The sequence below is a fragment of the Aythya ferina genome (genome assembly GCF_964211825.1).
Source record: "Aythya ferina genome assembly, chromosome: 25".
NCBI lineage: Eukaryota > Metazoa > Chordata > Aves > Anseriformes > Anatidae > Aythya > Aythya ferina.
In genome coordinates, this window is record NC_140323.1 from 746,752 (window position 1) to 772,391 (window position 25,640).

Sequence of the window (25,640 nt, forward strand, 5' to 3'; positions counted from 1 at the left end):
TATTTTGTTGCTTCGGGTTTGAAAGCAAAATTTTTAGACAGATTTGTTCACAAAGTGCTGTAAATAAATAGGCTGTAGAGGAGAGAAGAGGGCAGCCATGAGCTGGGGAAATGCGTGACGGTGTTTGCTCTCCCGTGCAAGGTGAGAATGAAAAAAGCAGTGTGAAGGAATACAGCTCTTGGGGAGAGACGAGACCAGTTCTCTACGTCATGCTTAGTAAAAATGCTCAAAGGGGATCTCAGATAAAATCGCTGAGCAAAGGCTCTGTTGCGGGGCAGGGAGAGGTGGTGGCCGCCACTCCTTGCACACCCTTCCAGCTGTGGTGGGAGCAGAGCACAGAAACCCGGTGACATGGGTGCCGTGGGGGTGTCCTGGGCCGGGCTGGGGCAAGGGTGGTGGGCTGGGATTCTGGAGATCCCAGTGCCCCCGGTGGGTGGGTGCCCCCACAGCTCCATGTACCCACAGTCTGGGTATCTCGGGCTCTCCAGCACCCAAAGGTGCAGGGTTAATCCTCATGCAGGATATACCCGAGCCTTCTGGTATGGTCAGATCCCATGTTACCTTGCAAGTCAGCCAAGCATTGCCCAGTCACTGTTTCAGGGCGATATTTCCATTCCCCTCAGCCCTGCTGAGCAGGTGACATCCTGCAGCCCCCACACCATGTGTCCCGGCCCCAGCTCAGAGGCTCCCCTGCACCCCAGGGTGTGAGCAGCCACTGCTGCGGGGTGCAAAGGGGGCACTTGTGGGGAGGCAAGGCTGGCGAGCTGCTCTGCTCTCCCCTGGGCTCTGTCGTAACAGACCTTCCTCCCGTGGGGAGCTGCGGTTTGTCTCGGCAGCAGAGAGCTCCCCTGGGGCAGGACAATCCTGCAGCATCCTCGCACTGCTGGTGGGGACCCAGGCCACTGGCAGGGGGACTGGGACAGACTGGAGCTTTCAATAACGTGTTTTTCTCTTCCCACTTTTCAGCATGGAAATGCTCTGAAGACGCAAGTGATTTGGGAACAGGAGGAAGTTGTCCGGAGCCAAATTTGTGAAGGTCTTTGTTTGCTCCTCAGTCGCTTCAGCGGGTAAATACCAACACTGCGATCTCCGTACACCTGTAGTGATGTCAAACAGTGCAGCCTGACCTTTGCTTGGCCTTAAAGAAGACACAGATGGCTAATTTCAACTAGAAGCTGAAGATAAGCCACCATGATAAAGGGCAACGTGATGAGCAAGAGATACTCTCGCATGCTTACTCTTTATGAAAACACCTCAAACATAACTGGAAACCAGGAGTGGTAGCACAGACGATGGCAGATAAGCGCTGTATCTCACCCCCACCCCTGGAGCAGACTGTCAGCACCTCGGACTGATAACCACGGGCAGCTCCGAGGTGCTGGTGCCTTGGAAATGTGTGCTTGTCCCGGCCCGATGGGGACACCCAGCCAGGCCTCCTGCCACCAAAGCGTGCCTCGGTGTCCCTTCCTTCAGCAGCTCCTTGGCCATTGCTCTTGCTTCTTCCCAGAGCCAGAATCAGAGCTGGACGTCCTCCCAGGGCCTGTTCCCTCATCGCCCTGGGTCTTCAGCCTTGGAGGAGGCTGCAAAGGGCACCCCTGGGCTCCGAGGGCTGCGTTTTGTAGCTCCGGACACAGAGCAGGCGTGGGCCCGAGCACAGTGACAAAACCAGGAGGCAGCTTCCTCCCCGAGGCCTCCCTCACGTGGGGCTTGCCTCTGAACACGTCGGGGAGGGCTCAGAGCCATTCTCCTGTGTGTCTGGCTTACGGCCTCACTCCCCCGTGCCTCCTTCCTTCACGTTACACCCCGTCCTGCCCTGGGGCCTCTGCCCTGTCTCCTGTGAGGCTGGAGCTGGGCTTCTGCCCCTGGAGCTGAAGCTGCGGGATTTCAGGTGGTGTTATTGAACCTTTGAGGGTTCTTGTCCATGGCGTACATATGTGTGATGACGTAGCTGCCCAGCACTTTGAGTAAAATCGAGGGACTGTACGTGTGACCTGCTGACTCTGAAGGAATATGTGAAAGATTCACTGCATCATTTTAAATTTTCAGTAGTTGGTAGGAAAATAAACGCTCTCTCCTCACCCCACCTTCTTATTTTTAGCAGCAAACTTCCTGCTGAGGAAAAAAATATATATATTTCACACCATTGAGGGGATTGGTTTTGATCAAAAACCTGGCTCTGCTCCAGGTAGATGATCAGTGTTTGCCACTACCTGAGAGATGAATCACAACGATCTCGTTTCCTTGTCTGCTGATGCCAGAAGTAGTTGCTGCTCTTGCAGGGACAGAAGCGGGGCCCAAGGAGCTTGCAGCTGCTGCTGTTGGCTAACACTGGCCATCCCCACGAGGACAAGCCGTCCCCACGAGGACACGCTGTCCCCAGGGCCGCCGGGGCCGTACGGGACAGGAAGACACATTGTGCAAGGGATGCAGACAGGGATCAGAATGGAGCAGGACCAAGCAGTTTTGTATAACAGACCATTTTGTTCATGCCCCTACTTTTCTTATGACAAGGATAGTGAGTTAGAGTAGATATTTTTCCACGTGTGTACTACCAGTACTGGTAAACCTGTTCTCAGTGTAGTGGAAGCTAACCATAGCCTTCTGTTGGCCATGTAGGCTTTGCAGTATGTTATATTTCCAGTCTGTTGGTACCCCAGCAACGCCTAGATTTTGCCTTGGTGATGTTTCAGAGCTGTTCTGTTAGCTTCCAACCTGCTGGTGGCCTGTGCTGGGGGACATATGGATGTCTCTGTCCCAGCACCCCACAGCCCCTGTAGCACTGAGCCTGGAGTTAATGCCAGGAGGTAAGGGAGAGCTTCAGCCTTCCCTCTGGGAGCATTAGGTCCCGTTGGAAGCTGCACTACATGAGTCCTGGACTGACTCCATTTGCAGTGCCTGCTCCAAAGCCTGGCTGCGATGTCTCTTCCATGGTATAACTGGAGGCTGCCCTTGCCCCGGCTGCCTTTCAGACCTCACGGGTCAGACCTTGTTATCAGGAGCTGGTGGTAAGCTGCATGATTTAGAAATGCAAAGCTCTTTGTGAGAAATCAGGTGATGGTAGTATTTTTCTAAGAATTGGGATTGGGGTCATCAGAGGGTTGTCAGGATTTCCTGCTGTGGTGCTTGGAACAACCAGTGTTGGCACAGCTAGTCGCTTAGTGCTCACGAGTGCCAAATTAGTAAAGGACCAAGCATTAATCTTGCTTGATCCTGTGGTTAGACGAAGTCTGCTGAGTGCTTGCTGTAAAATCAGAGACTTTGGGCAAGGACATTTGCAGCACAGGTTAAGGCAATGATGACTTACTGGTAATTTAAACTCAGCTGTAAAAGTAGCATGCCCAGGAGCATTAAAGCAAGCTGTTCAGTATGGGTAAGGTGCTGGCAGTGGGAAGCTGTCAGCAGGTTGTAGAGAGGGTGTGCGGGATGTGCTGATCATAGGAGTTGGGGTCAGCATTGCAAAAGATTCAGGAAATGACTTTTCAACTCAGGGGAAAAGAAACTTGGCACTGTCAAGAAATGAACCTTGTAGTCCAGCCTTGAAATACCGAATTGTTTGGAGTGGAGAAGAAGATTTTGTTGCTTCAGGGTGTGATGAAATGGTGGAGGGAAGCTGTCAAGAGGCAAAGGGCAGCACAGCACGGAAAGCAGAGATGCGAAATGAGAACAGGCTGGTGCAGACAACTGAATTACCATTCCTAGCCAACCAAGGTTTTGTACTGACTTTGTGGGCTGGGATCTCCATCTCCTCCTCAATCAGAAAGCCCAGGGAAGCACTCAGACTTGGGCATCAAAAGAGCTGATGTGCCTGGGAAATAATCTGGTGATTTTCCTTCCTTCCACCGTATCATTGTCTAACCAGGTGAGTCCCTGCACCTGAACTGTGCTCTGACCCTTTCACAAAATAACGGGTTAACAGTTGGAATGGGACAAAAAAAGGTCACGGGGTGCATCTCTCTGTCCTATGTCAGCCTGCTGCTCACCCTGACAGCTCCTGTGAACCACCCGGGGCTCGGTTTCGACACCAAACGCCGAATCCTCCCCGAACCCTCAGGATGTATCAGGATAAAGTGATTTAGAGCTAAAAAGAAAGCAAGTGGCTGCTGTTCCTGTTAGGTGGCTGCTTTGCCAGCCTGCCTCTGGTCTCTGTATTGCTGAGGGTAACCAGCCCTTAGTCATTGTGAAACCACCTGCGTGCGGAGGAGACGGCGCGCGGAGCGTGCTGGGCGCCGCTGCGGGGCGGGCACCGGGGGCTCCGCGGGCGTGCAGGGCCCGGCACGCCGCATGGGAAAGGAGCTTCGCTGAAAGCGGCCGCCTTGCTGAGAACCGGCCCCTTCGCTCCCGAAGCTCCCCGCGCAACCCCCGTGCACCAGCCGCAGGTGCGCTGGGAGGAATCGCTTCACTTTGCACATCCCATGGCTCCTTTTATCTGGCCGTTTTGCTCGTGATTTGCTGTCTGCTCTGTGCAGTTTCTGGGGCAGCAGCAGAAGCTGTGCAGGGGCTCCTCCAGCCTGGTGTGTTGGGGTTGATGCCTGTCTCCACTGACTGTGTGCGCCCCTCGGGCATGAGAGCCTGAGACGGAGCGCAGGAGGCAGCGGTGGTGCTGCTCCTTTCTGCTTCCACATGTTTACAGTAGCACTGGACATGGAAAAGGACATGGGTGGCTCTTCAAGCTTTATTACAGTGGAGCTTTGCTGGTAAACAGTAATTATGGAGAAACAAAATGGAAATGGCCAGGTGCAGGGCTTTACCAATGATTGACGTGCTTGTTTTCTGATAGGGGTGTTTCATGGGGTGTTAACGCACATTTCTTTTCTTTTTTCTTTTTTTTCTTTTTGCCTTGCTGTGGAGGAATAGAGGAGCTTGTGATAGGAACCCACAGAGCTCAGAAAAGGGCTAGGACACAGTCTGCTGCACAGTGTTAGAGGAGAAACCCTTCTGTTGGGGCAGCTGGTGAAATCTTTCCTCCCAAAATTTTTGCCCTCAAATCTCAAAGTCTACAGAAAACGGATGGCTTGGGCTTTTGCAGGGCACAAGCTGTTTGAATCCCCAAGCGAGGAGTGAGGCTTGTGCCTACAGAGCCTGGAGCTGTGCGGGGTGCCTGGTATGCAGGGCCCTGTCTCCAGGCAGGCATCTGCCCGCACACGCCGGAGCAAACATCGCCGGTCCTTGGGAGCAGCAGCATCTGCTCGTATGCCACCCCTGCAAGAGCCCTGCTCGTCACCTCACTGAGACCGAGAGTGAAAAGGCAGCTCGTAATCCCGAGAGCGGGCAGGGCTGCTGCAGGGACAGCCCCATGCGTCAGACCCTGCGCCACAGGGTGTAGCACCACCGCCCGTGCAAGCCTCTCGCTATGAGACAGCCGGAGCCGCTGCTCCTCCATCTTACGGGTAATGCTGGAGCACAGATGAATAGGCGTTGAGCTTAGATTTCACTTGTCGAAATACTGAAAGTGGAGCCCCACAGAGTGGGGTGGGATTGATGCCTGCTCATAGGCTTTGCCCTGTCTCAAAAAGGATGCTCGGGTCTCGTGCACGTGCACTGGCGGCTCTGTGGGATGCTGGCACTGGAGATAAGGATGAGCCCTTCCCAGAAACCAGGCCCTGAGCACTAGCAGCGTGGTGCCATTCTGCTGCTGGCTTTAGGAACCCCACTGCACCGCGGGTGAGCCAGGCTCTTGCCACCACAGCACAAATAAGAAAGTGGCAGCCCGTGAGCCCCTTGCCCGCTTCCTCCAGTGCTGCGTGTGCTGCGCTGGGGCGCCCTGCTCAGCGCTCTCGCTGCTCCTGACCTCTTTCATGACAAAAACCCCATTTTCAGGGTCACGTGGTGCTGAAATCTAGGGCGCAGAGAGGCATTAGTGGCCTGACTTGTTAAAAAAGTTAAATAACAAGTGTTCACTGTAACCACAGCAGAAATCAGGAAAGTTCTGAAAGCTTCTGCAATTTAAAAATTGTTACAAGCAGTGCTTGTTTCATTTGGATTTGTCCTGTTAGGGCTTCAGCACCATTGTACCACCAAAAGGAAGTTTTCTGAAGAGAAAAAAGAAAAAGCAGAAGAAACTGCTCCTTCAGGAGGCAGATGCTCTCTGATGAGTTGCCACACTTGGCACGTTCCTTATTTCAAGTGAAATTTATAGCCACGAGCAGCTAAAGCTCGGGCACTTCTGAAGTCCTCAGGAGCTTTATCCCTGTGTGCGTGTGCTCATGCAAGAGTTGCAGTGACGTGACTGAAGTGCTGTTGAAACCACTGACCTGTCTGTGCAAACCCTGCGTGTGTGCTCTGTCAGTTTTCTGCCTGGGCTCTGCGTTCTCCCAGAACTGGGCATCTCTCTGATGAAAGCCGTGGAAGGACGCAGCGACTGCCTCCATCGCGGCACCTTGCGGAGAGCCGCCGGTGCTGGGCTGGCGAGCCTGTTCCTGTGCCCGCTGGCAGTGATTCATCTGCTGCGGCTCAGCTGGTTTCACCATGAAAATCCCTGCCTACGTGATGGCAAGGTTGTGCAAGCCTGGACTTCTGCGGCCCCGCTGCGCTGTTCCTGTCCCAGTCCCGTGCCATGGCATGCACCCTGGGTTTGTGGGGCTGCAGGGAGCAAGGGCTGAGCTTCTGCTGAGCAGCCACCGGCTGGACTTTTTAAAAAGGGAAATAAGAAATTGGGAGCTTGTTTTTGGCTTTACCCCCTAAAGGAAGGGGGTGCCTCTGGAGGATGGGTCATGATGGGAGCCAGGCGTGGGTTTTCGTGCTGTGTTACGGCAGGCTGGATCAGCCGCAGCGCTCCTGCTGGGTTCGTGTTCTGGCCAGATCCTGACCCCTGGCTTGCTTCATGCTCTGGGAGCTGAAGGTCTGGTAAACCTCCCCTGGTTGTAGACCAGATCTCCAGTTCTTTTCCTCCAGGGTTTATATATATATATATATATATATATAAAATATATATTTAACCCTACAAGTGGTTTAACCACGTGCAACCCACACCAGACCGAAATCTCTGTGGCCCTGTGTTGCCAGCCAGGAGGTGCGGCGCTGGGCCCGCTGAGCAGCTCGGGCTCCTTTGGGTGAGCAGTCGGCACGTGGCTGACTCAGGCTCCCAGGTAGCGGGGCTGCGTGTCAGGAAGCCGCTCAGGCAGCGGGGTAAGCTATCAGGAAGGAGATACCCAGCAAGGAAATCATTTCCTTCTGTGGGATTAAAAAAAAAAAAAAAAATCAACAAAGAGAAAACCGCCATCTCTGAGATCTGTGAGAGTCCTGCGCCGTTACTGTAACACGCAGACTGACGCTGAGATTGGCAGGAACTACCTCAGCACTACGTGGTGTGGGATAACGTGCCGCTGCCTCTGGTGCAGCAGATTTCGGGGTGCACGAGCAGCACTTTTGCTGAGCCCAGCACAACCCTACGGGGCTGCTCCCTGCCCCCATCCCAGGGCTGGGTTTTGTGCACCAGAGATTAAGAAGCGATGGATGGAACAGGGACACGGGGAGGGACACATTCGTGAGGGTGAATTCAGCTGAACAGGGCTGCGGGCAGGGAGATCCATGCTGAAGGCATCTCTGAGCTGTCAGCAGAGCCTGGATTTGGCCTGCTGGGGAACATCGCCTTCACAGTCTGAGTTTGCCTTGTTCGTGCAAAATGGTGTGCAGGGAGCGCTGTCCCGTTTGGGTTTGCAGACGGGGTGCAGTGCCCAGGGCCTCATCCTGTGCTCACCTGGCCCCGGTGCCGTGCCCTGGGCTCGCTGCTCCGCTCATCTCACACCAGCTCTGACTTCATGGAGCTCATGCTGCGATGCCATCCCTCCGCCATGGTAAAAAAAAAAACAAACTTCTTTTATTGTCTTTTTTCCCCCCAAACACTGATGGTTTTGGTGTGTGCTGGTTGACAATGGGACTCACGGTGTCTCTGCAGGGTGGCCACAGCAGCACCTGATGCATGCAGCAAATGCCAGGCCAGGACACAGCCCGGGTGCTGCTGGTCTGAGCCATGAGCCACAGGGGATGGCTTGGAGCGGTGCCTCGCGTATCTCTCTGCAAGCTGCCATGCAAAAACCTGGGGTTTTCATTTTTATTTGTATTTTTTCCCTTCCAGTTTTTATTTATTTTTAAGGTCATGCCTCCCAGGAGGGAGGGACAATTGTGTCCCGAGCTGACCCTGCAGAGGCTGCCTGAGGACACGGCCAGAAGTGAATCACGGCGATCGCTCCCTCGCTGGCCCTTATTGCTCTATGACAGACGCTGGCTTTGGTTGCCCAGGCAACTTCTGCTGGGTTTTCCAGAACACCCTTCCTAAACCTTCTTGGAGATGAGGCATGCGTTTAGTCATAGGTGTGTTTGTGTGCTTTTGTCTCCCAGGTCCATGTCGTGATGCAAACCTCCCCGCGTTTCGGTGACAAATGGCACAGACGCGTTCACACACAGCGTGTATGGAGACCTGGTGCTCGGTGCCCTGCCACTTGTTTCCCTCTCCCTTGAGTCAACCCGTGCTTAGGTCTGGGAGCCCTGTGGCAGCTTTCTGCCCCCTGCTTCCTCACCCAGTTTGGGAGGAGCAGGGCTGCACCTCTGCACCGGTGGCCCTGAGCAGCGTCCCTTGCGGGGTGCTGACCTCTCTGCCTCGGCCGCCTTCTGCACCAAGCGGCTCCTGTAGCGCCAGGTAACTGGAAACCTTTGTTCTCCATACAGCAAGAGGCATCCCATCTGCTTCCTTCCTGTGGTTACTCTAACCAGAGTGACTGTGCTTTACTGAAAAACTCACCGCCTCCGAGCTGACTCTGCCTTTTCCCCGGGGCAGGGTGCTGAGCACCCATCTCACTCACGAGAGCTCTCAGGCTCCTGCTCCAAGCTGGTGCCTTGGGTGCTGTCCCCATGGAAGAAAAGTTGTGCAAAAGGGGTGAAAATGTAAACAGGGCAGGGCAGGGCAGGGATGAGGCTTTGAGGCACTGGGCAGCTGTTGCCAGGAATGCAAGGAATCTCCTGGGCAAATAGAGCAGTCACGCTGATCGACACTGGAGTGAAGTTTAGGCAGAAACTGGCTTCAAAATTGTCATGTTCAATATTCTTATTTATAATACAGTGAGGAAAGAAACCACAGCTGCCAGTGAGCACTCAGTGTTCTGACTGGCAAGCAAAGATATACAAGCAGTGAAAATACAAGAGGCTCTAAACTGAAACCAAAAGGTGCTGGGTGGGTGCCCCCAGCAGCAGCTCCTGGAGTCGGTGAGAGCTGGGCTCTGGAAATGGCTGTGCCCGGGTTTGGAGGTGATGGAGCTGTGCCTTCGTGTGCACACACCTTCCCCTCCTCAGTCAGGTCCTCTGCCGGTGTATGCACGCGGATGTGCGTGGAGATGTGATCCCAAATTGGAGGAAAAGCAAGCAGGTCTGTCGGAAACTAATATTAGCCGAGAATGGAGCTGGTAGCTCCTGTCTGATCCAGGATCAAAGCCTCGTCCTGATGGAGAACAAATGCAAAGTTAAAAAGAGCTCAGTAGGCAGCAGTGCTCTCTGCTGTCAGTCAGGGGAGGGAGGGGCAGGGATGTTAGTCCTGGGGATTAGCAATGACATTTGGCATGTGAGCTGTTATTTAACTGTAAAAGCTGCTCCGAAAAGGGCAATTGCTGAAACACTTGTGAGAGTTAGAGGCTGAAGGGACACACACTGGGGCCAGCGTTTCTCCACTGTAACTCAGAGGCTAGGAAATCGCTGGCAGGTAGTTTGTTCTAGGGACTATTTCTGCCTCCTTGGAGATTTGCTTTTAAATGTATGTCCCAGGGGTCACCTTGCTTCCCTGCCTGTTGGTGCATGCATCCCCTGCGTGGTGGTCCTGCCTGCCTGGGTCCGTGCCCTGCTGGGCACGGCATCTGGACACTGCTGCTGGTCTACAACATGTTAACAGCTTAGAAGAACAGAAGAGAGGCTTTGTTTGTCATGAGGTCTTTATTAGCAAAAATAAAAGGTTTCTTTTCATACAATCCACGTGGAGCAGTTGATGCAGTAACAGCAGTGTTACACCGAGGCGCAGTGTCTTTGGTGCGCGCTGCAGCACCGGGGCTGTGCTCAGCTCCCTGCCACCCTGAAGGCAAAGAGCTCAGTGGAGAAGCAGCGAGGAGCTGGCCAGAGCACCCAGTAAGAAGATGACATGGATTTTTGCAGCATCTGCCTCCAGCACTGCCCTCGAGCCAGTGGCACTGAGTTGAGCAGCACCCCTGCCGCGGGGCAGGACCTGCTGTGGTGCCGGGCATGCTGCCCGCAGGAATGCCCTTCTGTCCCCACACGTGTCAAAAAGGAGTAAATTGCATATAAATAGACCCTAGTCAGAGGAAACTTACAAATGACAGGAAAGCAAACAGCAAACAGACAGTGTTTCATCATCGTGGTGCCCTGATACTTCTAAATATTAGAAGCAAATGCCTCGGCGTTATTGGATTTCCCTCTGGTGGGGGTCCTGTGGTGCACGTGGGGCATGGAGGAGACTGGGGCAAGGCGGGTGAGGACCCCTAAAACAAGAGTCTCACTGGGGGCAGTGGAGCCCCACTACAGTCTCCTTCCCAGTCCCAGTCTGCTGCAGCTCCTCGTGCGGCCAGTTAGAAGCAAAACCGAATATTGCCAGCGCTGCGTGCAGCTTCAAGAATTTGAATGCAAATTACCCAAGCCACCTTAAAATGGTGGTTAATTAAATACCCTCTAGCTTCTAAAAAGAAAAAACAAACAGTAGGTAAAACCCAATCAAAGACTGGAAAATACTAAGGTTAATTCTTAAAAGTGCAGAGTGTCTGACCCAGCGGCTCTGGAAGCCAGTTGACAGCAACGTTTAAGTCAAGTTCTATTAGAACCAAAAGCTTAATTCCTATCACTACTTTTCTTTAACCTGGACTAATCTATAGGCTGAAGTCAAGAGGTGGGTTTTAACCGAGCTATTGCTGAGGCATGGTCACATCGCATTTGCTGGAGTGCACGACTTTCCTCGCAAGGGAGGAAAAATAATCCTGCCCTTGGTTAATTTTATGATTATTTTTCTCAGTGCAAGGCCATGCTATAATTTGGAATATTTCAGTGCCAAATTCCAACTGCAGAACCAGAGCTAGTGACATGGTTATGCGAGGAAACATTTGATTGCATAACTAAATAGCTGAATAGGAGCAGATAAATAAATAGGCAAGAATAGGAGCAGAGCGCTCACTCACAGGGTGTTTGCAATTAAACTTTGCTCAACTCAGAGCTGGAAGAGCTCTTGACCAAGCGACCATGCTCAGAGCAATTGCACTCAGGATAAACTCAGCTCATTTACCTGCTCGGCAGAAGAATGCTGCTTTGGGTGTTTTGAAGCTATGAATAAAATAGCGCTATCATAAACAGCATAAAATACTGAACAATAAATAGTAGTTTACAAGGTCATTATACTTCTCTCAAAATAAAAATGTGTAAACATGAACACTGAGGTATTAGGAATAATAAATATTAAATTCAATTAGTAAAAAAATAACTTTTAAATACAATACTAAACTTTAAGTTGCTATTGACCTGTAATTCCTGACCTGAGCCCTAGCATAATTTAGTCTCTCAGCCTAATGTGCTTTCTGAAGAAGTAGCAGGACTTGGTGTGGCAGCCGCCCCGCGGGCGCTTTCACTTCCTCCTCTTCATCAGCAAGTATTCTTCAATGTAGTTGATGAAAATGTCAAACTCCCCCATCGCCTTGTAGATGCCATTCTCGTTCATCTGCAGGTGGAAGTCAGTTGGTGTTTTAATTCACTGGTACCGCTGCAGTTCAAGCGCGTACGCGATGCAGAATCCCTAGAAATGTTCTCTTTCCACCGAAAGCTCCAGTTTCTCTCTCCCCACCCACTCACGGAAACACAGCAGCTGCTCCTTTGAGCCTCGCTCGCTGGATTTCTCCGTATTAAGCATTCACATAATCAAAGGCTTCTGCCTGTTCGGCTCCTGACGCCTGCCCTGATGTGTGAGGACAGCGGTAAACCCCACTGACCCGCCCGAGCAAGGCACTCACCTTTTCAAACGTCTCCTTAATCTGCTTTATGGTTTTGCTCCTCTTCTCGCACGTGAGGAACCTGTGCTGCAAAGGGAAGGAGACCACGGCTTTAACTCAGCAGTTTTCCTTCCTGGTGCGGGTCCCTCGTCACTGCCGCTGCGGGTCTCCACCTTCCCCGTGCGTGCCCGAGCTTTTCCTCCAGGCTCCCGCAGCGGGCACCGGGGCTGCCTCGTGCTGTGCACTGAGATCGGAGCCTGCCAGGACCCCAGTTTCAGCCCCGTGCTCTCCCTCCCTCCCTCCTTCCAGCCCCAGGGCTCGGCGAGGGCAGGGTTGGTCCCGTCTGACTCAGACTACGTCTGGGGACGGGGTCACGGCTGAGGGAGCGAGAGGCATCGTCACCGAGATGGCAGCCAGGTAAGGGACAGATCCCCCTGCCCCCCACCCGCTGTTTCTTCACCCAGGTTTTGTCAGGATGCAGATAAAGGGTGCTTCTGGGCATCTCTGCTGTTGTACTGGTTGTCTAACGGGGAGCATCCTCGTGGAGTCTGTGCCGTGCAGCACCAGACCCTGCCCCTCCCCATGCATCCCCACCTGGCTCCTGCCCCTATTTTCCTGCCCGTGGGGACACCCAGCTCCCACTCCCTGCCTTGCTGCTGGTCTGGGACCAGCCCCTCTCCCCTGAGTGCCCGATTGCACCCCGTGCCGCGGTGCTGAGCCCACTCACACAGCGCCTCATCATCGCCTTCAGGCTCAGCAGCAGGTTGCCCAGGTCGCCCACGCTCTGCTGGTGTTGCTCGCTGCTCCTGATGGCGCTGGGCAGGACCTCCTCCATGTAGAACCGCATCATCTCCAACACCGACTGGCAGCCGAAGTTCCCCTGGGGTGAGAGGAAGGGGCTGTGTTGGTGGCAGCACAAACCAGTGCCTTTATGGTGGTCAGAGAGCTCGCAGCACGGGGGTGGCCGTGTGCCAGCCCTGCCGCAGCCAGCTGGAGAGCCGACACTGGGGAATGCCCCCGCCTGGGGTCGGCTTCCTTTCTTACAAAACACAGGCTGAAGGATGGAGGGTAGTGGGCTTAGGTGAGAATTATGATTCTTACCTTAAATTCATCCAGCAGATCGGAGCTGAGCAGCTGGATGCTGAGTTCATCGTCTTGGGATTGCTGTAGGAGAATGCAAGAGAACGATGAGCTTTACGGAGGCAGGCGGTACCGCTTCCCCCTGTGCTGCGCCGAGGGATTGTTCTGCTTGTTTGCGTTTATGGTCTCACCGTGGTGAGGCACAGAGCACCCTTCCTTCAGTTTCTAGCTCAGTAATACAACGTACAGAAATCCCTGTTTGTTTATTTTTTTTTGGTGGGGCTGCGGCAGCAAGCTCACAAAATCTCGAATGCCAGTTTGATTTTTCCGTTAGATTTCATTAACCACACCACCCCGCTCCCCAGATAGGTGTCAAAGTTACGGCAGCTGCTTGAAGAGGGGTCCCCACGCAGCCTGGCTGCTCGTGTGCTCCCAGGGACAGGATGGTTCCAGCCCTCTGATGGTGACCTGAGGGTCCCCAAACATTGGGGCACCGGGCACCCCAAGGGGGCTTCGCCTCCTGGTGCTGCTGCTGCGCCTTCAGCTCTGGGGGGCTGGGGCGGTGCAGGGGGTGAGCTGACAGTGCCCAAAGCATTGCCCTGTGGCACTCGGAAGCTTTTCTGAGAGGTGAACATTCATTCCTAACATTAACTGAAAGGTTTACAGCCGGCTTGAAGTCTTAAATCCCCCCGGCAGTGTTCATTTGATACAAACCACAGCATCAGTCTGGGTTCGAACCCGGAGAGTTCTCTCGTTTTATTGCTAAATTGTACTGACACCAACTAAAATAGTAACCTGGGTGTGAGCAACCACCCCTGTCAGCCCCGTGCAGAGGCAGATGGATGCTCTGAGTGCCTCATGCTGCTGGCCCTGCACCCTTCTCCCCTGTGCCCCCGTCCCTGCGGTGCGGAGCTGTGACCTTTCACAGGCACCCAACCGAGCGCTCCTTGCTGTCAGGTGCTCCGGTCCTTTGGTCATGCTTCTGCAGCTCTTTCAAAGAAAAGTCGGTAGCAAAAGATTTCCCTTTTCGTCTAGTATTGGTTTCAGAAGGGCTGGACCTCGTGGCCCTGAGGAAGAGTCTGGTCCCTTCCTACTAATTCAGTGAATAATTTGCTCTGCAGCGTTCAGGGGGAAGTCTGCCCAGCGAGGTCTTCAGGGTTCATTATGAAATTGCTCAAGTTCATTACAACTAAAACTAGGAAGAAAACCCTTGCGTATTGTCTCTCAGCAAGCAGCAAAACAACTTCTCTTGCTTGCATGCAGCAGCCCATGACACCAGGCACAACCAAATAATTTCTGCCCAGAGGAAGCTGCTGTCCCCTCATCCAAATCACTGAATTCTGAGAAGAAAAAAAAGAGAAAGAGAGAGACAAGGAGAGACAAACTGGTGTCATACTTACAAAGTAGTCTTTAATCTCCTCAAACTTCATCCTCAGCTCCTTGAGCTTCGCTGGTAGGAGGTCAGACAAGTGGAGGCAGCCGGACTCGGTGAGCAAGCACCTGGCAGGCTGGGTGCTGGCAGCCAGCAGCAGCAGCAGCGCCACGCAGCAGGTTCTCATGCTGTGAGGATGAGTTCCTTTCCTCTTAGTCCAGCTCTCGGTTGAATTTCACTGGAGGGTAAAATGCAGATCTGCAGTCTTCACCTTGATGGAGCCCCTCATTTATACTCTCAAAACATCTCTCAGTTTCCTCTCCCCGCTTCCTGACGAGCAATATTAGGGTTATAAGTCATTCATTAAAAGCAAATGTCACTTGGGTTTCCCGTCAACTTGGGTTTCCTGTTCTCTTGACCCCCCTCCCCTCCTCACACCCCATCAAATCTTTTGTGCTTAGACTCTGCATTTTTTTTTCATTGCTTGCTTCTTGTAAATTTAAATGTGGCTAAAGAGGAAAGCTTCAGATACAATGAGAAGAAGAAAAGGTGCTGTGTGAGGTTGTGAGGTTACTTCTGCATTCTCACAGCCACTCTTTTATTTTTAGAAGAATGCTGTGAGGCAAAAAGTGTTTCTATTTTTAAATCTCCAAGTCAAGCCTCCACTTAGGATCACCAGCACCATGGATAATGCAGCAGCATTGTTTTCAATGAACTTGTTCAAATACACTGTCTCCTCATTTATCACCCCGATGCAAATACATGGCACTCTTAAATCTTTTTCTGTTTATTATTCAGTTAATGCTTATGTCTGCTGACATCAACATGAATTTGTACAGGCTCCGGCAGGCTCAGGAGAATGCTCCAAGCTCCAGCTGGGATTTCACCAGGGCACTAACACGATCGGTGCTGTGCATTGGGGACGTGCTGGGGGAGCTCAGCCTGGCTCAGGCTGCGCTGCTGTTCATGTCCCATGCAGGGGAGAGGAGCTGGAGCTCGGAGCTTGGTGCTAGGGCTCTCTCCTGCCTGCTTCCCCACCAGTAAGGAGAGAATCAGTCTCTTTTTAAGGTGTTTCTTAGCAGCAGCCTGTGATTTTAATTGGGTTTGTGTCATGGGAGAAGCTGTTTGCACACCGGTGTGTGGTGCCCAAGTATCCAAGCAGGTCACGAACATTTTTGTTTCTGGTTCTTGAATCTTATTGTATTTCCTAGAAATAGACAGTAACTTCGTCCAAGCCACCCAGCGCTGGCTCCATGAACTGGATGTGCTCTGCTAGCTGAGATTCATTGTCCCAGCTGATAAAACTACCATTTTGGTGCTGAAGATAACTCCTCTGACGTCTCTCCTTTCCGTTTTCCTCTCATTCACACTCTCTTTCCACATATTTCTATACACACAGGCCCCTGCTTCCTCACGATAAAGATTTCTGCAACAAATCTGTTGCTCAAGAAAGAGAAAGTGAAGATAAATTTGGCCTTAGAGTGACCATGGGGGTCCTTTGAAAGCTTTTCTGTTAGTCTGGAGCAGTGCATCCCTCCCAGCTGACCTCCGGGTTGCTGCTTTGGACACATCCCTTCAACTCTCACCTCCCTCACTGCACTGAACCTCTTTTCATGTGGGCCTGCAAACATCTGCGAATGAGCTAGTTGCAAAAAAATGCTGGAAAAATGCAAAATATTATTTGTTGCCCTGTATTTATTTTTTTAGATGTTTTAAATTATTTTAGGAGCAAAATAGAGGAATGTTCTGTGTCAGAGTATTCATGAGTAAGGGGAAAGTGATGAATTATTAGTAATTGAAGGCCTTGAGGTAACTTCTCAATACAGTACTAGCGTGGGATTTTGTGTTCTGATTTGTTTACCCTTTGATGTTAATATTGCTGCTTTTCCAAGGGACACGAGGGAGAATCCTCCCGGTGAATTCTGCTAGTGAATCACTGCAGGGACACCAGAAGTTTTATGTGAATCACAGCATGTGTCATGAAGTCAGTCCCCGCTTTTCTTCCCCTGTTTGAATGCGGTTTCTTCCCTTGAACAGCAAGAGAAGCTGTGAGAAAGGAGAAGAAAGAGCAGCAAAAATGAGTAGCATTGGACATAACCCGTTTCTACCGGTGCTTTCAACCCTGGCTCCCACACGGCGAGGTTTTAGTTTGGATTAACTCCAATCTGCCTCAGGTCAATGAGCTGCACGACCAGGACCTGGATGACTGCACAAATTTCACAGGGCCATCGAAATTTCTGTGCTGGGGAGCAGGGAAGGGGCAGGCTGCGATCCCCCAAGCACCTCAAGGTGGTCCCTGTGTGTGCAGGGTGCATCTGGTGCAATAGCAGTGGATTAAACCTGTGTGGATTGGTGCAATTTGGGGAACGATGCAGCCTCAGGACCTGCTTTGCCAACCTTGCCCCTGCTCTGGGGCGTTGCTTTTTGCTCTCAGGTCTTAGCTCTTGGTTGAGGTGCTGGTGCTGCTGGCGAGCATCAGCTCGCAGGGGGCTGCTGGGCAGCTCCATTTTGCTGCTCAGAGATGCAGGGAGCTCCAGCCCTTGTGCTGGCCAAGGGGCTCCTGGGCTGGGGTCATCTCCACAGCAGCCACCTGCCTTCCTTCCTGCCCAGGAGCTGAGTTTTGTTTCCAAACCTCTCTTATTTTGGGCAACCGGTGGCTCTCCATGAAGTCATTTCAGCTCGACACCCTGACAATTCAGAGCGCTTCTCGCTCTTGTGCAATTCCCTCCTCCCTGTTTTGGAACCTGTGTTGTTTTTTTTGGTACACAGAGGGCGTAAGCCAGATGTGTCCATTCCACAAAGGAAACCGTCCTGCGCACGCACGGCACTCGGCTGTGTTTACCTGGGTTTCCTTCGCCGTGTCAGAGATCTTGACGGTGCAGTTTCGCTCTGACTCACCCTTGCTTACTGCTGTGGAAATGCATTGACTCTGCAGTACTACGAAGTGCTTGCATGAATGAATAAAGCACCTTTTCCTAAAGAGTGTCCGGGGACGTGGGTGTATTTCTAAACCTTTAGGAAACAGCTTTCACGGTTGCCAAGAAGATCGTTTCAGGAAGGAGCGCACGTTACTCAAAAGCCACTTGTACGCTTCTACCCCACCTCCCACAAGCTTCTGGGAGCTGCAGCTTCAAAAGAAGTAGTCGGCAGGAGGGCAGGATTGCTTCCTGCAGTTGAAGCGAGGTGTTGAGGTGAACGCAGTGTGTGAGGAGAGGCTTCAGACATGGCCCTGGGCAGCCTGTCCCCGTGCCAACAGGGCTGGGGGCATTTCATGATCTCCAGCATCCCCCTGGAGCTGGTGGTGTTTTGTGCATCTCACCGGGGTGCTGCCCATCCGTGAGGGTTTTCTCGTGCTGGCAAGCTTCCACAGGGGAAAGCTTTTCCTTTTATTTCCCCCCTCTTGGTCTCAGTCACCTTCTTCGGACAAGGGAACATTGTGTGTTTTATGTACTGTTGTAGATACAGCTTGAAGAATCCCCTAGATTTCCAGGCTGCCATCATGGTGTGTTTCTTTGTTTTCTTTCCCAAAATTCCCCATTTCTCATCCCTTCAGGTTCAGGAGAACTGCTGTCTGTGACGTACTGGGGAAATGGGAGACTCTGTGGCCCTTCATTCACCATACACGAAAGCAGCTTTGAAGCAATTTCATTTGCTCTCAGAAGCAGCACCCTCTCTGATGACTAACAGTTCCTGATGGGTGAAACATAAAGTGGACTGATTTTTTTTTTTTTTTTGACTTTTTTTTTTGCTGTCGAGGCATGACGTTGGACTTTTCACTTCTGGAAACCTGCTTTCTAGCACCCTTGTCGGAATTTGTGATGTGACTCATATCAACCTCATATCAACAGGTAAATCCCAAATTACTCTTTGGAAATTTAACCAATGTCATGAATTGTTTTGTCATGTAACATCTAAGTGTCCAGGAATAGGTTACTAATCATGAACGGAAGACATTGTTATGAATTCTAATATGACACATAGAAAGATCCTTACATAACATTTTCTTAGTAGGTCCATAACTTCCATCTGACATAACCCAAGCTGGAACCTTGACCTAAAATTCTTAGGTAACAGAGACTTCCTCTGGTCTATAGATTCATTTTAATCTTAATGAAGAAATACTTGCATTTTTTAAATTGCATAAATAAAACTTCCAATATTTGGAGCTTGCCATGTCTTGTTCAATTAGATCAAGGAACCGTCTCTCTCAAGTGGTAGATATAAGATTTTTCCAAGTAGACTCTAAACAGAATCACAAAATGGATATAATAGTATCTATTATTTATTATTATATATTATATATATTAATACAATGTACTATACATCATTATCCTATTATTATAAGATATAAGGATAGGGAACAGCATCCTTATTTCATGGCCTGCCAGTGGGTTTCAGGGTGCCCCCAGGTAATTCAGAAGATGGAGCTGTGCTAGCAGTACCACCCTATTTCTGTCCTTACAGAAATGAAGGAGTGAGGAGTGTGTGCTCCGAGCAAGCAAGGGCAGCCAACGGGGCTTCTTTGGAAGAAAGCAGTATGTTTGCAGGTAAGTTAAGAAGGTAAAAGTATGCAAAATACACTAAACGTGGTCCAGCTTGACTTCATTTTATCTTGAACATCCTATCGAGCCAATTTTGAACAACTCTTTCTTCTACAGTTCATTTCACAACTGCTGGCTGATGAGTTTCTTTTTTCTACTCTTGGTATTACTGGGGTGTGTGGATCTTCTGGAGAAGATTGTCTCTGTCATGATTTAGCATCATCACTATGATCAATAATACAGAGAAGAAACATTCATGGTTATGAATGGTCATAAGAAAGAAACTGGTTATCACATTTTTCGGTGGCCTTGGGCACGGCGATACCAAGACAAGTTCACAGCCCCAAGGCATGCCAGCTGCTGGGCTGAGAAGCAGTCAGTTGTTTTTTTTTTTTATTATTATTATTATAATTTGCATGCCGCAGAGCGGTTGAGAAATCCCGGGCTTTCTTTTCCATCCCGTAAGACGCAGAGCAGCACGTGCCAGGCGCTGAGGCAGCGTGGGCGCATGCGGTGGAGTCACCCGGCTGCCAGAGCCCCCGGGTTTCCCCCTACATCCCCGCTGCTGCCACCAGCCTGAAACATTGGTGGGACAGCACAGTGGCCCGTGGGGACTCCCCGGCAAGCAGAGTGCTGCGAAGGCTCAGCACGGGTTTTGGGTGATGCGGTGGCAACGCCAGGAGGAATTAGGTCTGACATTTCTGAGCCCCCTCCGAAAAGCCAAGACAAGAGAAACGAGTTTCATAATGCAGGTTCCCAGACTGCTCACCCCCCAAGGCTGTTGCTGCTTCAGAGAAAAATGCAGTGAACCAGAATCGCTCAAGTTCCCCCTGCCTTGCGTTTGGTTGTTTCCAGTTGATTTGTAATTAGCAGATGCTTTTCTATTCACATTTTCTAAAACGATGAAGTGTGCCTCGGTCAGAAAGTGGCACCTCAACTCAGGGCTGTGCCACTGGCAGGAAGAGAAAAAAATATCTGAGTTTGATCTCACGTGCGTAAGTGGAGATTTTTGATAAAAAAATGTTTGTTTACAACTCTCCATGTGCTCGGAGAACTGGTGGTGAAATCTGGATGTATAAAATACCTCCAGTGGTTAAATTTATTACTAATTCAACATCTTAAAATCTACTTATTGCTGCTAAAATATAAATTTTAGTTAATTTGTGGTTAATTCAAATTTTAATTGTTAAATATAAGATAACTCCTGGAAGGTATTTTAATTGCAAAGATGCAAAGGCGAAGTGAGCCTGGGTGCAGAGAACAGCAGCGTCCAGGGATGGGAAGGGTGTCCTTGCACTCCCGTTGCTGTTGGGAGCACAGAAGGGTGGGCTGTGGGCAGGGGGCTGAGGGAGCTGCCCCTGCCTTTGCTTGCACACCGTGCCCGGGAGTTGTCTTCTCATTGCAGCCAGTGGAAGATCCTCTTCAGCATCAGGATCAGGCGCTGAGGTCCCTTTTCCCTCTGGCTGCTCTCCATGTCACTCGGGATGGCCATAAGTAGGAAGTGGCAGATGAACCCGAATGTGGAAACCCCCCTCTCTGAAATTGGTGTTAAAAAAAAAAAAAGAAGAGGAAGGAAAAAAAAAAAAAGGGAGAAAACAAGATCTGAAGCAAATGCCCTCTGCTAGCTTTCTCTCCTGTTTCAGGGAAGAGGAGCCCTGCCATTTACCCGTTTATCAGCCTTTCCTTCTGGGTAGCAGCAGGTTTGCTGGAAATGGGATGTCCAGCGGGACGTCCCTGGCCCTGTGCCTGCGGCTCGGGGCTGGGCAGGACGGGAGCTGCAGCCCCGAGCATCCCAGCTCAGAGCCTGCCACTGCGTGGGCCGGTGGCTCTGTGCACAGGAGCAGCGTGCTGCGAGGGACAGAGCCCATCACTTTTCAGGAATTTATGCCTCGAAGCCGGGCTGCCCTGGCACAGGGGCTGGGACAAACCCTGCGCTCTCTTGGGATGTGCAGGTCTGAGCCTTGCACGGAGGAATCATTCCTGATAACCCTTCCAGGGGATGCAGAGCTGATTTGTTGGGTTTTTGCTGGTTTCCATCAAGAAATAACATAGGAGATGGGAGAGCCAAGGTGCTGCCAGGGGCTGGCAGAGGCCCTTTTGCTTTCCTCCCCTCCTGTGCTCTCTTCTCGAGCTGGGGAGCCCTCACCCTGTGTCCGCAGGCTGACCTGCTCTGCTATCAGGCACAAAACCTCATGGTTGTGAAATTGAGACCGATTCCAGTCCCGAGTTAGTGCATGCTCAAGGCAATATTAACCCAGCGAAAACCGAAACTTGTCTTTAAGAGATGGGCTATGTACAGACTCCTCAGCTAATTTACTGAAACATGTGTTTCAGTTTTGGTGAAAGGTGAATCGATGAGAGCTCTGCCTGGCTATCGGAGTGATTCATTTGCTCCCCAGATAATTCAAAAATGGAGCTAGTAGCAGTGAGCAGTCAGTTTCTCCTTTATTAGGCATCATTTAGTGCCTGCATCATCAGCACATTTCACCCTCTCGGACAAACCCCAGCGCCGTGGGACAGGCCGCTCCAGTGCTCGCCCAAATTCGAGGCCGAGCAGCTTTCTAAAAATGCTGCACCTGGCGGCTGGTCCCCTTCTCTCCTGGGCATTACGGATCATTTTAAAAGCTATGCCACTCAGAGCTATTGTCTGCCTGAAGCTCGCAAGGAGGGAAGGGGTGGTTTGGTATTTCATAGAGAAACAGCCCCTCTGGGTACAATTCCCTCACTGGCTGCACCTAGTGTATTTGAAAGTGTTTGGTGAGCTATTGCTCATCCAGAAGTAGTGGTAATGAGCCCTAATAAACCTGTGTATGTGCTGTTCTCATTTATTTGTTTATTTATTTATTTTGTGTCATTTTCTTTTTAAATCTCTATTTGCTCCAGACAGAGCTTGATAAGCAATGCCATGTTCTGGGTCTGTTCATTTGAATTTTCAAAGTGAAGAACTTGTCTCCAGGGTTGGCTATTTTTATTCTTGTCTCCCCTTCAGATCTCCACCTCCTGCCACCAGCTGCCCCCTTCCCAAGGTGCTCACTTGCTCCTTCGGCAGCATCCCCACGGGAGCCCTCCAGGACTGCAGGAAAAAGTGAAACACTGCAATAAATGGTAATGCAAATAGCAACTGCAGCTCTAATTACAAGAGAGAAAAGGGATTAAAATTAGAACTGAGAATAGTAAACAAATCTAAATTCTGCAGGGAAGATGTGGGGGGCTTCTCGTGGGTTTTGAAAGTGGAAGTCAATTCTCTTCTGTCGTTTCTCGTGTTCACTGAGCCCAGCTCTCTCCCTCGAGAAAGAGCTTTCAAGAAAGTTTCGTTTCTCTGCGAGGTGTTGGTCCTGCAGCCCCGTGCAGCCCTGCAGGCCACCGCCGCGCTGCCGACGTGGGTTGAGGTCACAGCTCTTCTTTGTCGTTTTTTTTCCCCCGTACACTGGTGTCACCACTTGTTTACAGGAGCCCAATTATTAATGTGTTGGATGCCCACATCAAAAGGCTTCCGAAACCTCCTGGAAACTGAAAAAGCCTCATTGGTAGAACCTGTGTTCAGTCTTGTTGGTAGATTTGAGTCTTTGAAATACGTGTGTTTGAGGGCTAGTGCCTAGCTCAGCACCACTGCTGGGCTTTGCATCATTCGTTAGTGGAAGCTTTCGTTTATCTTCAATAGCAAGGAAGCTCTTCTCAGGCACTTTTACCTCAATTTTTGCTGAAATGGCCAATTTCCTTAGCACAGCGGGGAAAAGGGAAAAAGAAAATCATCAAAGCTCACTCTCTGGCTGCGAAATTTTGCAGAAACGATCACAAGTGACTGGGCACCCGAGCAGGGTGACTGCGAAACCTTATGGAAAATTCCTCGACTGCTGCAGGTTCGGGAGGAAGACTTGCCAAGTGCAATTCGTTTCTCCATCCAATCCCCAGAGGGAGCAATCCCCAAAATTGCTGCTCCGGGCATGGCAAGGGCCCCTGCCTCGCAGGCACAGGGTGGTGGGCAGCTGGAACAAGCTAGCAGGAGCTACTCTTTAGCTGTGCTATGACACTGCAAAGACCTGAAATGTGCATTTCCTTTGAGGAAGATGCCATTTATGATAACCAAATTACGAGTTCACGTTTTTATCAAATCCGGGTAAGCAACTATTTAACCTTCAACACCCCCCACCCCCCTACACCGGTGACTAAATGAATGGTTTTCTGCAGAAGAGCTATGTCGGTGTACAAGATCCTCCACCACGCTTTCCTCCTTCCACAAAGATGAATCTTAGAGGGAAAAAGAAAAAAAAAAATTACTTTTTTTTTTTTTTCTCTTTTTTTATATCCTCTTTGGGTAAAATCCTGGCCTGCAGGCAGCCCTGCCACCGGTGAGTCACACGCATGACATTGCATCTGCTCTGTGAAGGCGGTGGCTGAGGCAGTGGCACTTTCTGTGACGTGCAGCCCTGCGTAGCCACGAGCTGAGGATGTCCAGCGAGGCCAGCGTGAGCCCAGGGCCACTGCAGCGGCAAGGAGCTGCTCCCCGGGGACGGCCACGGCTCTGTCCCCTTCCCAATGCTGCTGGTAAATGGCAGAAGCAGCTCCAGAGGGACAGGAGGTGACATCTCCACCCAGAGGATGCTTTAAAGCACGGTGCTCAGATGTCTCAGGGCGGTGTCACACCTCGGGGTGCTCTCCTGGAGCCCCCCTGAGGCAACAACAGCCCCGGGCTGCCCCCGTAGGGGTCCTGGTCCCAGGCTCTTCCAGGCATCTGTGGAAAAGCAGCTCTGGAGAAATTAAACCTGGGGAAAGAAGAGTGTTTGGCAAAGTGGAGCATCCGCAGCGTTAAGCAGGGTGTTTCCTTGCAGGGCGTTAGGGTAGCAGCTTTGGATGGAGGAAAATTAAGGTTTTAGGACACCTTTCTCAGGTCTTGAGCCCTTCTCCTGAGCCCTGCTGGGAGCGGGGCTAGGCAGAACCCCTCCACCAGCCCCCCACTGGAAATCCTGGCATCATCTGGGGTCTGGCACCATGGGCTTGGGGCTTTGCTTGTCCCTGGCCGAGCAGGAGTTGCGCCGGGTGAGGCTGAGCCGTGCCCAGCCTGCCGCTCCCCGACAGGCGGGACTCAGAGCTCGATTTTCAGAATTATTAAAGTGGTTATGGTTAGAAACGTGACTGAGAAGAGGGCACATAATGTACCACACCTAGCAGCCGATTATTCCTCACAGAGCCCTTTCTGAGTCATTTGATGAGTTTACCGAGAAAAACAATTTTCTACTTTTGTCAGCAGCATTGCAGAGCTGCGGCTGAGCAGGCGGCGAGGCTGCTCTGATAACAGGTCCCTGGTTTCTGTCGATAATGAACTGCACTAATTAAGAGACAGAACAGCCAGATTTAGGAGGTCGGGACAGGGCATGGCAACACGTTTCCACCACGAGCCGCGGCGTGCACCGGTGCAGAAGCTAATGGAAAGAGTGACACCAAGGCAGGGACTGTCCTCAGGGCACCGGGGCAAACCCCTGCCTTTTGGGAGGTCCGCTCTGGATCAGCACTTGTTCAAGTGAGGCTCGAGAAGGGCTCCAGGTTTGAGGGCCAGGTGGTTCCTTGACATTGAAACCGTTGTTTTTTCAGGGGCTGAGAACCACCCAGAGCTGCAGCATGGCTGCAATTAATCATCCCATCAGCTCCCGGCACTACCGTGCTGCAGCACCCAAGGAATTTCTCTGGTGCATAAAAAGGAAGCCAATATGTTTTCCTCTGCCTGTGGAAATCCTTTGACAAGGGTCTTGGTTAGCTACAGTATCACCAAGAGAGATGGTAAATCCTACCAACTGCTTTTCTCCAACGTTTTTGTCAAGTGGCTGAGTTGGTTTTTGTGGATTTTCTGCTGAAGCGTGTCATGAAGAGCTCCTCGAGCTCTGGTCTTTGCAGTTAAGTTTGGATTTTTTTATTTTTTAATTAAAATTACTACAGGCATTTCTGTCATTCATGTTGTCTATTTCTGGGGATCTGTGTACAAACCATTATCAGCTTCAGATCTGAAATGCTGGAGCACCTAAAGCTGCTGTGAACTATGAGTAATATATTACAGAATGGCAAACCAAGGATGGTCTGCAAAGCATTATCAGATCTCCTTACAGAATGAAACTACAGTGAGATGCACTGTTGAAACTGGTACCTTATCACTCTGAAATCCTTTACTGGAAATCTAGTGTTGATGTGTGTGTGTGGCCAGTTCATGACAGCACGGCTCCTATTCAGATCACGATGTCTTGCTGATGGATGTTTTTTTTCAAAGTTATTTTATTGTTTGTTTGTTTGTTTGTTGGTGGTGAGATTTTTTTTTTTTTTTTAATTCTTATTTTTGGATGAAATGAAAGTTTTTTGGATATCTGAACAGCTGATGGATCAGTGGTGGATCCCAGCGAGCAAGGCTCAGGGGCTGGCAGCACGTGGCATGTACAGGGATGGCTCTCCAGGGGGATGCTGCAGCCCCTTGGAGGGCTGCTTGCCACTTTTATTAATAACGCTGAGGCAAGCTAGCGATGTCCAGGGCTTGTCTTCTTACCTTTTAATCCCCTATCATGGTGTCAGACCGTTAACAGCCCTCTGTGCTGTGTGTTATTAAGTCACGGTTGTTTTTTGGGTGCCCCATCCCACCGTGCCTGCCATGAAAGCCCTGGGGAGGAGCCCCCCACTTGCCGCGGGCAGCCTGGGAGGATGGGG

General features: G+C 51.0%; 1 protein-coding gene and 1 long non-coding RNA gene across 2 annotated transcripts; one reads left to right on the plus strand and one right to left on the minus strand.

Annotated features, from left to right (window-relative positions):
- Positions 1 to 9,896: 9,896 nt before the first annotated feature.
- Positions 9,897 to 14,677, minus strand: IL10 (interleukin 10). The gene is made up of 5 exons (XM_084497638.1): positions 14,444 to 14,677; positions 13,065 to 13,127; positions 12,691 to 12,843; positions 11,985 to 12,050; positions 9,897 to 11,695 (listed from the first exon to the last, which is right to left on the minus strand). The coding sequence occupies exons 1-5, from the start codon at positions 14,600 to 14,602 to the stop codon at positions 11,603 to 11,605; spliced, it is 534 nt and encodes a 177-aa protein (XP_084353764.1). The 5' UTR covers positions 14,603 to 14,677; the 3' UTR covers positions 9,897 to 11,602.
- LOC311423535 lies at positions 12,086 to 24,890 on the plus strand. The gene is made up of 5 exons (XR_014685737.1): positions 12,086 to 12,380; positions 18,172 to 18,263; positions 18,880 to 18,962; positions 21,946 to 22,061; positions 24,546 to 24,890. It is a non-coding gene; the product is annotated as an uncharacterized lncRNA (long non-coding RNA).
- Positions 24,891 to 25,640: the final 750 nt, after the last annotated feature.

What these genes read in the sequence shown, in the direction of transcription:
- IL10 (XM_084497638.1), bottom strand. Translation starts at nt 14,602, where the DNA reads ATGAGAACCTGCTGCGTGGCGCTGCTGCTGCTGCTGGCTGCCAGCACC. An exon ending in ATCTGCTGGATGAATTTAAG is followed by an intron (nt 12,844 to 13,064) that starts GTAAGAATCATA and finishes CTCTCACCCCAG; the next exon opens with GGGAACTTCGGCTGCCAGTC. An exon ending in AGGCGATGATGAGGCGCTGT is followed by an intron (nt 12,051 to 12,690) that starts GTGAGTGGGCTC and finishes TTCCCTTTGCAG; the next exon opens with CACAGGTTCCTCACGTGCGA.